The 14,327-nt window shown below is 37.2% G+C and overlaps 1 protein-coding gene across 1 annotated transcript in view; it reads left to right on the top strand.

Moving 5' to 3' along the window:
• COL14A1 (collagen type XIV alpha 1 chain) overlaps nt 1-14,327 on the top strand; it is a 114,539-nt gene that overhangs the window by 65,930 nt on the left and 34,282 nt on the right. Inside the window, exons 24-32 of the mRNA XM_032693881.1 lie at nt 1,262-1,408; nt 3,643-3,717; nt 4,301-4,440; nt 5,664-5,787; nt 7,386-7,529; nt 9,486-9,650; nt 11,161-11,199; nt 11,415-11,553; nt 13,832-13,974. Of these exons, the coding sequence (XP_032549772.1) occupies nt 1,262-1,408; nt 3,643-3,717; nt 4,301-4,440; nt 5,664-5,787; nt 7,386-7,529; nt 9,486-9,650; nt 11,161-11,199; nt 11,415-11,553; nt 13,832-13,974 (1,116 nt within the window). The remainder of the gene's footprint in view (nt 1-1,261; nt 1,409-3,642; nt 3,718-4,300; nt 4,441-5,663; nt 5,788-7,385; nt 7,530-9,485; nt 9,651-11,160; nt 11,200-11,414; nt 11,554-13,831; nt 13,975-14,327) is intronic.

The following is a 14,327-nucleotide window of genomic DNA, read 5'->3' as shown; positions in this document are numbered from 1 at the left end:
TCTTCCATCTCACTTATTCTCAGGTGTAGCCAGAAGACATTATGGGGGGATGTCACTGTTAGTGCAGACTACCTCTCTTATCCCAAGGGGATATCAGTGATATTTTAAATGGTGATAAATTGAAAGCTTTGGATAACTTGAGAGAAGTGCAGTTAGTAGCATTTAATAGCATGTATTAAAGGTACCATGAAAAATAACACTGATTTGGTGGCAAAGAAGTAATGACCTTTCTGTGGCATGGCAAGTGGATGGCAATAGGGTTTGTTTGAAGGTCTGGAAAACAGACAAGCTGTTCAGATCGCAGAGACCTTGGCTGGCACAAGACAGCACAGACTTCCCTCTGGTCTGGGAGCTAGCCAGCATTCTGCTTTCTTCATATAGAACTGCCAGAATTGTTTTAACTGAGCTGAAAGCATCTAAATGTGAGCAGAATGAGATAGAGTGTGAACACATGTTCCTTATTAGCATCTGTCATGATGGGATTTGATTGTCAGATTGGGTGTGTGTCTCAGTCAGGGAATGATTATTATTATTATTATAATTTTATAATAGTATTATTATTATTATATTATAATAGTATTATTTTTATACTAGTGTAGCATCTGATTAACATCAGGTGTTTTCTCCCTGGCAGTGAATGACTGTTTGGCATTTTTTGTATATTCACTGTAAAATGCGAGATTGGTTGCTTGTATTTCACTTCATTCTGCTACAGATTTTGAATTGTGCTGAAGTTTTGATTCTTATCATTAAATATGCCTTATTCTATTTCCAGTACCCTAGCCTTTTCCATTGACAACATACTTTCCACTTCAGAATTTAGCAGAGTTAATTTTGGAACCATGTAAACACTATTCCTTAACCATCCTGTTAAGTGGTTACTAGTGGAATACAGTATCTTGTTGCCATAGAATTACATAATGCAGCAATTCCTCATTAGAATGATAATTTAGGACTGGATTCAAAGCCCATTGATGACAGTGTTAGTATTTTTATTAACTTCAGTGCATGGGCTGAAATTCATCTTTTTTTCTTGAAGATGTTTGACACATTCCTCAGCTCCTATTTAATATGAAGAATTAAATTTTACAGGAACCTCTGCACAGAGGTGAATTTCTAAAAATAAGGCAGCACATAGTTTATTAATTTATGTCAACCACTTGCCCTTCATCTGCTGTCATGTCCTCTTCTTATTTAGGATTTAAATTACATTATTCAGTAAAACAGTAAAGTATATTAATGGTTTCTTTTGTAATTCCAGATGGAAAAACACGAGAAGTAAATCTTGGTGGAGGGACACCTAGACATTGTTTCTTTGAGCTGATGCCTGGAACTGAATATAAAATCAGTGTTCATACACAGCTTCAGGAGATCGAGGGCCCTGCTGTAAGCATCATGGAGACAACGTGTGAGTAAAATAGAGCAGAGTGCAGCCAGCAGCGATAATGCTTCATTGCTTCTCATGTTCTGCCCTTTGCTCACAGATGTGTTACATTATGACTCCTCTGCAGAAGTGCAGGGTTCTTACCCCACTGCTGTGAATTACTTGTGAAGTCACATTCACCAACTGTATTGTGCTTCTTAATGAGAATGAAACAGGGAGGGTTTAGCTTTCTTTATAAAAAGTCCCACTAGGGGATACTCTGAATATCTGTGACTTCAGGGAAAAAGTACAGAAAAATGAAGTAAACAGAGAAGGTTTTATGTGCTGCAGCTCTTGTCATTTAGTAAAATTTTACCAGTGTTTGAATAATTTACAATTAAATGGGGTGTTGATACCCAATCTACTTAAGTATTTTAAAACAAACCAACCAACCTTTTTTATTATTATTCTCAGTAACACGTGGCTAAGAAACAAAAAAACCCACATCACAACTATTTATGAAGGCAATATCTTGCTCTTATGAGTTCAAAATACTGCAAAACAAAGTACAGGAATAACAGAACGAATATTTCAACATTATCTTTCTTTTAACCTGTTTCCAGTCTCAGTGGTACCCTTCTTCTTACACTGTATTGCTATACACCACAATGCTGTTACCTTTCTCTCGGGATAGATAATGTTTATGCTTTTCTTCCTTTCCTCCCACACTTCTGATTTCACATAGGAAAAACCTGCACAGGTGCATGACTCCACTTCTCAGTTGTCCAGGGCTCATTCTCAGGGCAGTGAGGAACAAGCCAAGCTTCTCCAGCTTTTTTGGGGAGTGCATTTAGGGTGCTCTGCAGTTAAGAGAGTTAGGAGGAAGCATGAGGAAGAACACACCTTGGCCTACATGTCCATTTAAGAAAGATGGTTTGTGATGCAGACAAATAGTTGTATCACTTCAGAGGGAAACTCTTTGAAGAAAGAAAGTCTTCAGGGTGACCTATACTTCTCTGGTGCTGAGAGCAGCCTTTCAAGTCACATTACAGCAGTTGTGACCCTTTCTAAATGGGTCTGGTCCTGGATTGCTGCGACCATGGATGTCCTGGGCATTGGTTCCTTGTAGGTGTTTCGGTCTTAGCCCTCTATCTTATTGAAACCAGTGGGAAAAGCCCCACCAGTTGCAGTGGAAGTCCACTTGGATGTGGACATGAGGATTGTAATGAATCCTGTTGGCACTAATTTTTCGGAAATGTAGGTGCCTTTTCTCAGGCTGTCATATCTAACTCTTATCAGTTGTTTGTAAATGTAATTTACGTGTAATAGCAAATAACAAATTTAGTCTTACTTGAAGGACTGATATACTGTCACCTGCAGCTTCTTATGCTGAATGCATTGAATAAAAATGGGAAAAATGCCCTTGAACAAAAGCAGAAGCTTTTCCTTACACAGAGTTGTGGAAATCAACACATGTGCATGTTATCTCTGAGAATTCAGCTGGCCTGTATTGAAAGGCACGAAATAGAGCTCTTGCATTCAGCAAAGCTGTCAATCTGATTGAATATTCAGCTTGGTCTCTGCAAGGTTGTCATACAAAGTTAATTTTCAAAAGTGTGAAGGACGTTTTCAGAAACTCTGTATAATAACCTTAGTAGAAGTTACTGCAGGCAACAAAGCCACAGTCCTGTAGAGTGATGGTTGGAGCTGTGTTTCTAGCTGGAAACGTAACAAGGTCTTTCACCAAATTCAGAAAAATCTTGATCAGAGCAGACTGTGATCTGCTCTGAGTGCAGGCACTGGCTTGCTTTTGCACTTTGTATTGTGGATTGCAGGACTAATACTTTCTTCCTTCCAGGGTGCTCAGAGACGTACCTTCTGTTACTGAGGACTGGTTGTGATCAGAAAAGGAAAGGACACTGACCTTTTAAAAAATGAATTATGGATTCTAGGTCAATAATAGAGCTGTCACATGGTCTGCTACACTGGGGAAACTTAAAAAGGGGCAGTTCCAGTAGTAGTTCAGCTGTATCATTGTATCATTCACATTGAAATGCAGCCATTAATTGTTTTGTAATAGTAGTATCCTTTCTTGGGTGTTCAGAAGAGGAGGACATTACTTGCACACACTCACCTATATTTATTTCTAATTGCGTAACCAGTGGATTAGAGATAATGAATTTTAAATGCAGAGAGGAGTAGAAAATGCTGTGTTTATTATAGATAGAATATATTGGGCTTTTAAGCATGCTTGAATATTCCTTCCTTTTATTCTCCAGTACCATTTCCAACTCTACCACCAACAACACCTTCAACACCACCTCCACCACCTACAATCCCGCCTGCGAAAGAGGGTAAGTGCTGCATGTGCAAGTTTATAGTAATTTTAAGGTGTTGATGCAATGTTTTTCTGCTTCTGACAGTATTTTAGACCTGTGGGGAGTGGATCTTAAAATGCATTTGCTGCAACAACACAGAGGTGGGTGAAACTTGCATTGCTCCTATGTAGTGCGTTAGATACTACAGAACTTAGGGTAACTTTTTGAATGGACTAGTTTCTCTTTGGGAACTTCCACAATCAAGATTCTCTAATCTTGCTTACTGTGTCATGCTAGGAGTCTGGCATTGTATAAGTTCATGTGTGAGTTTACTTAAAAATCTAAATAAAAATAAAAATGGCTAGCCAGACTTAAAAGAACCACGTGAAGTATATTCTGTGATAGGATCTGTCAGCACAGACAATTCACCCCTTGCAGAGCTCAGCTGGTTCTACACCTGCACTGCAGTCAATGCCAGCAGGTCTGTTTGATAAAGCATTATTAACTACCATTAAACAAGGGCTTTTCATGACAGTTGCATTTTTTTAAGTGATTTATGAGATTTTATGAGGAGTTAAGGCATTGCTCTAATTCAAAAATTTTTGCTTTTCTTTCTCAGTGTGCAAAGCAGCCAAAGCTGACCTTGCATTCCTGGTGGATGGGTCATGGAGTATTGGAGATGACAATTTCAATAAAATAATAAGCTTTCTCTATAGCACTGTTGGAGCTTTGGATAAGATTGGTCCTGATGGAACACAGGTAATCAAATGTAGAGAGATGAAGGGTGCGTGGACTCGGCAGGTTATTTTAGACTAGCACCAGAAGTGAAATGAATCAAAAAGTAAGTGACATAACTTCACAGATCTTGTGAAAATATGAACTGCTTAAGGATAGTATCTTTTTTCAATATCTTTTTATGCACAACATATGATAAATTTTATGATATGGATTTTGGTAGCATGAAGGCTAGGTATAATTTCAGTCTCCTCTAAACTATTGCAATGACAATTATGTTGTGTTAATGCTTTTGGTATTGGTACTCACTATGGTGTTGATTTCTAAATAAGCTAAAAATGGCATTGATAAGGAAAAGTAAATATTGTTTTATTTAAAATCACATGCTCTACAGAATCTACAGTGCTTGAAATAAAATACAGTGTTTACAATGATTGTTCTATTTATGTATTTGTTTAGAGAGCTGTTTGAATCTGCTCCAGAACAAATTATTGGCAAATATATTACTGTTGTGTTACCTGTATAATATGTCGTTTGGGATCGCATTGGAAAATTAATTTCAACTTTTCCAAACCCTGAAGAATACTTAGTTTTTACTGTTTCCTATACATCTATTTTCCAAGAATATAGTTCATGGTGCTTCAGAAACCTAGGCACAAGCTTAAGCATAATAGCTCCTTTTAAATCAGAGGCACCGTTTATAGAATATGAAATTCAATGTGTGCTTTGTGAGTTGTAGGGGTTTAGTGTATAGTATTGAAATACAGGGTCTGAACTCATGTAGCATCGTATTTGAGAGAGGCAATGTTTCAGAATATGTTCTTGAATCTTTCTATTACTTGCTTCAGTCTTGCTCCCTAGCTTGAGTTACTTAAGTGCAGCTATTAATTTGTGGAGACTGAATAAAGTCCCTGCAGTTCTGTATATGAATAACTGTACATGTGTGAGCAGCTGTAACCAGGATTTTGCTCTGGGGCTTGACTGAGAATGCTTTGCCAAAGCGGGTATTACTTTTCTCATCCTGTTTGCTGCAAAATGAAACCAGAAAGTGTTAGATGGTTGCCAAGGTTTCAGAGAGTAAAATTGAACTTTATTTAGTGAAATCTTTCTTAAAGAGAAAAAAAATCTGGCTTCAGTTGAAGGATGAAGCAAAGTTACAAGATAAATCCTTGTTTTAAATGCTCAGATTCACTTTTTGCTTATGCACTGGGTGGTGCTTTTGTAATGAACATCTTCTGTATGCACAGGTGGCAATAATTCAGTTTAGCGATGATCCCAGGACAGAATTTAAATTGAATGCATACAAAACAAAAGAGAGTCTTCTTGAAGCTATTCAGCGAATAGCCTACAAAGGAGGAAATACAAAAACAGGTGAGAAAGGTCATGACTACAAGGCAGATTTTCTCCCTGCTACTCTCTGTGTGGTATTTCTTTCCCATTAGTTAAGTGGTTTAATTAATCAGTGCAAAAACAGTGAGAACATGGTATGTCCTCACTGGAGATGAAAGGTTGGGCACGGAAATTAGAAAGTCTTTGCAATCTGTAGTTTACGCCCTTCAGCCCCTACTGCTGCACGTTCACCCCACTGACCAACAGTGATGGCAAGGATCAGGGAGGCAGAGAGAGACAGCTGGGCAAAAGCAAATGACTCTGGGGACAGTGGAAGGTGGAACGGGGAGTAATACGATGTCAGCTTGGCAAGTGGATAGAAAAGTGGGAGGGGAGAGAGGGTGGGAGGGAGTTTGCAGAGCATGTCAAAAACTGTAGAGAGTGGAGGGTCTGTTTGATTATAAGCCAGGACAGTTAAGTCTCAGTGGGATGTTTAAGACTGTGTTGGGGGAAGATGTCTGTTAACTGAATGAGGTTGCATTTTAATTAATCCCTTAGGATAGCTTTCTGATGTGAAGAAATTAAAGATGAGTGCCGAAAGGGTTAAAATCTGTTTTAGTTGGAAAACATGTGTTTTATTGTTCTCAGACTGCACAGAAATTTCTTGCAGCTGTTGCATTGCATCCAGTCTCAGTATTATCAAAATAACACGTTTTCCATTTACTACAATGGCACTGTCAGTTGTTATGTGGACTGTGCCCTACAGTCCAGAAAGGAAGGTTTTGTTATCTCTAACCCAGCCAGCAGCTGAATACCACACAGTGCTCACTCACTGCCTGCCCCCCCACTCCCCGTGGGATGGGGAGAAGAATCAGAAAAGGCTAAAACCTGTGGGCTGAGATAAGAACAGTTTCATAATTGAAATAAAGTAAAATATAAGGATAATAGTAATGAAAAGGGAGGTAACAAAAAGAGAGGAATGAAACCCAAGGAAACCAAGTGATGCGCAGTACAGTTGCTCACCAATCACTGACCGATGGCCAGCCCATCTGAGCAGTGATTGTCCCCTCCTGGCCAACTCCCCCAGTTTATATACTGGGCATGATGTTTTATGATGTGGAATATCCCTTTGGCCAGTTCAGGTCAGCCGTCCTAGCCATGCTCTCCCCCAGTCTTGTGGTGCAGCTCCTCACTGAGAGAGGCCTCACTGAAAAGGCCTTGACTCAGGGTAAGCACTGCTCAGTCACAACCAATACATCTTAGTGTTATCAACATTATCCTCACACTGAATCCAAAACACAGCACTGTACCAGTGACAGAGAAGAAATTTAACTTTATCCCAGCTTTAGCTGGACACCCACACATTTCATATTCTTGATCTTCACCTTCTGGATTGAAAAATGGATGGCTGAAGCCATCAAATTTTCAAAGGTTAGGGTCAAAATTCAACTTTTCTAAATCTTGGCTTTAATAACTACAGAATGCACTAATTGACAGACTACCCAGGACCCAGCAGATTTCTCTTTTTATTTATGTCTAACATAAATAAATCTGAGAAGATATGAGAAGATAGTTATAAGTAACCAATAGAAATTGCATTTACATTCAGTGAAAGTATATTGTCAATTTTTGTGTTTCAGGCAAAGCCATTAAACATGCAAGAGAAATCTTGTTTACTGGAGAGGCAGGCATGAGAAGGGGCATTCCAAAGGTTTTGGTTGTCATTACTGATGGGCGATCACAGGATGATGTGAACAAAGTCTCCAGAGAAATGCAACTAGATGGTAAAATGTGTAGTTTTAAGAACTACTCGCATTTCCTTTTTTTTTTTTCATTAATTGTATCTCCGTAAGTGTGGGCATGAGGTAAGTGTAACTTTTCCTCCAGGAAGATTTTCAAGTTTAAAGAAAACAGCAGTTTCTGAGAAAGACAGAATAACACTAGGATATGGTTAGATTCTGGATATATTTGGAGATTAATGGCATTAGTTTTAATTTTGGCAACAGTGCTAAAATCATGTGGTAGTCAATGGAATTGCTCCCAGGATGAAGAATTTGGGGAATATGATCCTGAGAATCTGGATTGTCATCTATAAAGTGTAGTCTTGTGGTTACAAGCAAACTGAACTATTTTGTTTTCTATATAAGAGGTCCTTTGAAAATTCTTTCATGTGTTCTTTTACTGTTTCTGATTGCTCTCATGTTACACTAATTACCTTTAGGAATTTTTTTTAAGCACTGATTTTAGAGCTTTAAGCAGCCACACTGTGTTGTGAGTCTAAGTATTTAATTGTTGTAGAGATTTGTGTCAAAACCCAAAGGGCACAGTGTGCCACACAGAACAAAACTAAGGTTGGAAGAAAAAAAAACGATCTGCCTATTAATGTGAAGCAATCTAACAAGAAATTACATTTGTGCTTTTTATTTGCTTTTAACTTTGAGAGCTGTGAAGTTCCCAGTGTATATCACGGATTCCTGAAAGCCAATGTGATCGTCCAGCTTGTCTGCCTACTTGTTGTGTTGCTAGATGCTGAGTGTAGTGCCTTCATAAATAAAGTGTATTACAAAATAGTAGAGTTCGAATAACTTGTTTTAAGTAGCAGTAAAGAAAACCCTGTATTTGTGAATAAATTGAAGTCTATATCTAAGCTGAACAAAAATCGTTCAGCTCTCACGTAAGTCTTGCAGTTGCATGTATTAATTATTAGACTGGCAACAGCCTTGAGAGGAGATGGTGTATTGTGAGGGTTTAGGTGCTGACTGGGATGTGTCACCTTGGCAGATGAGTTTCCCTCTCCATTGTCCTCGAGTGTGCTGTGCAATGAGGCTGCAGATAGGTTGGAGCAGGTACTGACTTGTATGTTTGACAGCAACTGGCATGAAGAGGTGCTGATCTTGGATGAGACATGAAGATATTGTTGTAATTTATTAGGTCAAAGTTTTGTTATGCTAAAAGCTCTGCAGAAGGTGATGAATGCCCCTGGGCTTCAGTCAAACTTAAAGATAATATCGCTTGACTGGAGTAAGTTTGGGACTGAGCCTTACAAGAGCAGTATGTCATTAAATAGATTCAGCCTGATGTAGAGAGGGTTTTTTTCCTTCATCTTTGATGGAAAGGAAAATATTGAAAAACTTTTAGCTATTCTACTGCTCCTGAAACATATAGGATACAATTTCCATTTCATTTAAATCTTTGAAGTCAGGCTCAAATTTTGAAATATATTCATGCTGAATATATAGAAGAGATTCAACCAACGCAGTTAAGTTGTTGATGAAATGAGAATGCATTTATTTCAGTGTTCACTCATGAGGCAGCAGTGGCTTGAAATATTATATATATTAATATGAGACAGAAAAAGTCTGTAAAGGACCTACAGGAAATTAATTTCTCTGCTTTGTATTTATTATATACTTGATACATGGATATTTTTGTGTAGGAAAGCATTTAAACATATGCTAAAACTTTAAACTGCTGAGTAGTCATATATCTTCAACAAAATGCTCAAGGTTTTACTTTATTTAACTAATTAAGCATAAATAACCAAGAAAAATATTTCACAGAGAATGTATTAGCTTTATTTTAGATTACATAAGTGAATTTTCTTGTGCTATAGGATAATAATAAAATGTCCACCTTTGTATTTAATCAGGAAAGGAGCCAGTGCAAATACAATTGTGTTCATATTGTATTTCCACTCTCTTAATGAATGTCTCACAAGAGTGTTCTTTTCTGTTTTACAGGTTTCAGCTTTTTTGCTATTGGAGTAGCTGATGCTGACTATTCAGAGTTAGTGAATATTGGCAGCAAGCCCAGTGAAAGACACGTCTTCTTTGTGGATGACTTTGATGCCTTTACAAAGATTGAAGATGAGCTGATCACTTTTGTTTGTGAAACTGCATCAGCAAGTTAGCCACTTTGATTTATGTTTGCTTCTAAAATAACTACTAAATACTGGGGGGTTTATAACTGATAATTTTCTATTATGAGGTATTCTTGATATTTTTAATATAATTTACTGCTGATGTTATAATTCTAATGTTATTTCCATAAAAGATTAAGGAAATGAAGGTGTTGTGACTTCAAAATAATTAAGGGTTGTTTGCTGTAAATCCAGAATGCAGCCATTGGTTGTCAAAAATTTATTTCAGATGTGAAACATAGTTCAGAATCATAAAAGGTTAATATATTTTATTTTCTAGGCTACTTTAACCCTCTGTAAGAGTGAGCTACATTCATTATTATTCCAGTCACATGGTTAATTTATCAATGGAGAACCAATCATTCATATTTGTATTATGAGAGAAAGTAGCTGAGTTGTAGCCTAAGGAAAAGCATGAAACGCACCCAAACTCTGAAATCTGCAAAAAAAAAAATTTCAATCTCTTTATGAAAATTAAGGGAAATATATTCTAGAGCAGCACCTAATGGTTAGAGGTCAATAATTCATATGCTTTTAGGTGTGTGCCCACAATATATTTCCCTGTATATAAGCCAGGAAGTACAGATGATGTGAATAATTTGTGATTGGGAGGAGTTCTTCTGCACAGGGTTGTGAGGTATCATGAGACTCTTGAGTTATCAGAGCTGGTAAGCACAGAAAATGTTGCTTCTGAACCATCAGTTCTGAGATTTTGACCATAGAGAGAATGTTGAACATGAGAATACTCAACAGTAGCATTTATTGGTCACTTGTGCTTGTATTCTAAAAGTGATTTTCAAATATGAGTATCCTGGGGTGCTGTCTTTGGTTGACATATTGCTTCTAGGCCTATTGATTTTCCAGGGCACCTTTTCTGAAAGAGATTAGTGTGTGCTCTTCCCTGCCAAAAGAAAAGTATAAATCAGACTTACAGCTATTTAAAATGTGTGCACACATCTTAAGGACTGTGTGCAATTCTGGTCTCTGTTGCTCATGAAAGCTACTGTGGAGTTTGAAAAGGTACAGAGAATGCCAGCTGTAGTAATTGAACTTGAGATGGGGTTAGGCTGGAGAAACTCACAAAAGGAGAATTAGGAAACACTTGATTAAAACCCAATATAAGACATACTTTTTTTTAATGCAGCAGGCAGTGAATTTGTTGCCTTTTTTTCAACAAATTTGAATTTGTTGAAGAGGTTGTGAAGGCAATTTCTTAGAAGGATTAGACAAATTCATGGATGAGAAATCCATAATAGAATATTATATGGAGCACATAGGAATGTACCCCTTAATATCTTTACTGCAACCCTCGTGGATCTCGAGGAGTATCAACTGAATGGAGTGGTCAGGTGGCCAGGTTTGCATGCCCTTCTGAAACAGCATCTCCTTTTGCTGCTGTTGGGGATGGAGTACTCGGTACAGGGCTGAGTGAATCATTGTTCTGACCCAGTGGGACATCTCTTGTATCCTTAAATATATTTTTTCTTCTTTTCCAGCCTGCCCATTGGTAGTTAAAGATGGCAATAATTTTGCAGGTACAGTGTTTTTGTGTTAATTTTTGTTTCTGATTTATGGAATCATTTTTATTATGTGATTTTCACAATATTAGGCAATAAATTTCCCTTCATGCTAACAGGTATCAAACAGTTGGTGAATGAAACTCTTTGATACAACTGGCTTTGTCTTTTTTTGTTTACTGTAATGCAGTATTAATTTAAATTAATAAAATATATGTTTTGATACCTTCCAGGATTTAAAATGATGGAAATGTTTGGTTTGGTTGAAAAGGAGTTTTCTGCTGTGGAAGGGGTTTCAATGGAACCTGGTACATTTAATGTTTACCCATGTTACAGACTGCACAAGGATGCCCTGGTGTCACAGCCTACCAAGTATGTATTAACATATACATCTAATACTCACAAAAAACATGAAAATAATTTTCCAGTGCAGTCAATTATTCATTTCAGGGACTAGTATTTTTAAGTCAGAAGAGCAGAGGCACTAGTGTATATCTATGTTATACTGGTGAATAGGAAGACTGTTTGGTGTCCTGAGTCCTCAATCAGTTTAATTCAAAACCAACAACTGTAGGTACAAGTAGGTAAGCCCACTGGCTACTCTGGGTTTTCCATATAAGCCAGTTTCAGGCTTGTGTCAGCACCCACCAATCTCATGCAGGCAGAGGTCTGGGAAGATTCCCGTGTGTATTACTTTGTGAAAAATGCCTCTGGAATGCAGGCTAAAGTCTGATGGAGTTCAGAATGTCTTTGAAATGGGGGTCAGAATGAGAACCTGCTTTAGCTGTCCTTGGTCACTTTTACTTCAGTCTATGTCCATTCACTGGTTACAAAGGAAGATTATCCCCTTATGCTGAAGTGAGTCTGTGTCAACTCCATCTAGTACCTTACTGGGAGGAGGCACATATTTCAGTCACAAGGACTGTATCATGGGAGAGTTAAGGCAATGAGGAATCCTCCCATTGAACTTTTACAGTCATTCCTCAGAGAGGAATGGAAACTCTTTGTTTCTTCTATGAACAGTGTGTATGTTGAGTTTCGTTCCTCTCAGTCCAGTCCCTCACTTCTTATTAAGTGACACCAGAGAAAAGCAGTGGCTCTGCTGGATTACACATGGGAAGATGTAACAACAAGTATTCTTTAGCTGACATAAATAAGAAAGAAAAACAGTGGGAAATGACATTGAAGGTTTATATTAGATATCATATCAGTCTTTTTGTGTCCCAGTTGGAGCTATACTTCCTGGGGCTGTTTCATATTCTTCATGTTTTGTTTCCCCCTGGGCCTAGATGGACTGAGATGTCAAGGGATTAGCATTTCTCACTTCTTTTTCCCTTTCTGCTTCTTTCTAATTGGATCTGCTGCATTTATATGCTATTCTCTAGCTGCCACCCCAGGCCAGTCTTACTGCTTCATAGGCTTTCACTCCTTTTCATGGTTCAGAGAACACCTTTCTCTTGATGATCTACAGGTATGTCTGAATAACACCACTTGGCTTTATCTCATTTATGCACTGAATGTCGTTAATGTTATTCTCCTTTTTGAGCTCTGAATCTCCAAACCTTGTGTTTGACCCTCCCTGCTTATTGAGTTGTCTTTCATTCATGTACAGTGGACACACTGTAAGGCTTTTTTCTTCTACCTGTTGACTTCCCTCTCTTTCTCTATGCAAAGTGGGCAGTGTAATATCACATTTGATCATCTACTGACACTGTGCAGAATATATTGATTATATATCACATTTGTCTCCCTTTTCAGCATGATTCATATCTATACATCTTATATGTGCCAGAAGCACTTTAGAAGGAATAGGATATATTTAGGGAAAAGGAATTGTTTAAATAACTTCTTCAGGTTTCTTTCAGATCCCTTTGCTATGATTTTAAGGAATCAGACTAATTAATATTTTAAAATACAGTCAGTTGTCTCAGACACTTGTCCAAACATCCCACTGTGGGATTCAACAAGAAAATGTTGTTAATTTTGGAAGTACTAAATAACAAATTTTTGGGAATGACATAAAATAACATACTTCTTTTATATCATAAATTTCTTCTTTCTTCTGAAAAAATTCTAGGAAACCAGATTGTATATCTGTATGTGATCTGTTTTGACTTCACTTTCTTATATATTGCCTTTGAAATTTATAAATTCTGTTCTCCATATTTTATAAAGCTTTCTATAACAGTCTGTCACTCCTAATTTTAATCCATTTGAAATGGTTTAGTGACAAAAGACATGTCTATTGAGATTGGTCTTCCAAGCAATTTCTGCTTTCATTGTCTGTTGAATCAGACAAGTGCAAAGGTCTTGAGAGTGGCTACTGTTTTTTAAAAGCTTTTAATATTATTAATTTTAGCTTTATTTCCAACTGAGCTCTGATTTCATCTTCAAATTTAAAAAAAATGTTAATAATTAAGGACAATTTTGTAAATTTTAAGGGAAACTATAACTTCTCCTTTCTTCATAAGTATTCTTTTAAGTAGTTATCAAGTTGAGTAGATTTTGTAAACACTTATTCATATCACTTCTCAGCCTTGATTTCTAAAGAAATATACAGAGTAATAAAAAGCATGTCGAGTAAACATCTCATAAGTAAATCACCAGATTTAATGTTGTTTCAGTTTAAAAGACATTATTTCTCTTACAGGTATTTGCATCCTGAAGGTCTCCCTTCTGATTACACCATCACGTTTCTCTTTCGTATACTCCCTGACACACCTCAGGAGCCCTTTGCTCTTTGGGAGATTTTAAATGAAGGATATGAACCACTGGTTGGAGTTATTTTAGATAGTACGTATTTTGTGTTTTATTAGTGACTTTAACTGTACAAATTATTCATTCTGTGACTAGATTTATTGTTGCCTATGTTTCAGTCTGCTGCGAGAAAAACTATCTGAATCTGAAAGGTGGTGGTGTCTAATACCTGGTTTTTAGATTCAATTTAACTGAGTTGAATTTGGAGTTAGAGCCAAATTTCAAGTTAACTGCTTTAAACTGCGGCAAACGATACTGAAATCCAAAGAGCTGTACTAGATGTAATTTGATGTGAGATACTAATTTGCTTTTAAAAATTCCAGTGCTCTGAATCTGATTCTCATTGAGTCTATCTTGATATATGCCAGTGGTACACCAAGTACACACAG

Source organism: Chiroxiphia lanceolata, chromosome 1 (genome assembly GCF_009829145.1).
Source record: "Chiroxiphia lanceolata isolate bChiLan1 chromosome 1, bChiLan1.pri, whole genome shotgun sequence".
In the NCBI taxonomy this organism is placed as follows: Eukaryota; Metazoa; Chordata; class Aves; order Passeriformes; family Pipridae; genus Chiroxiphia; species Chiroxiphia lanceolata.
Note: the sequence above shows the minus strand (reverse complement) of the source record. Positions and strands in the feature narration are given on the sequence as shown.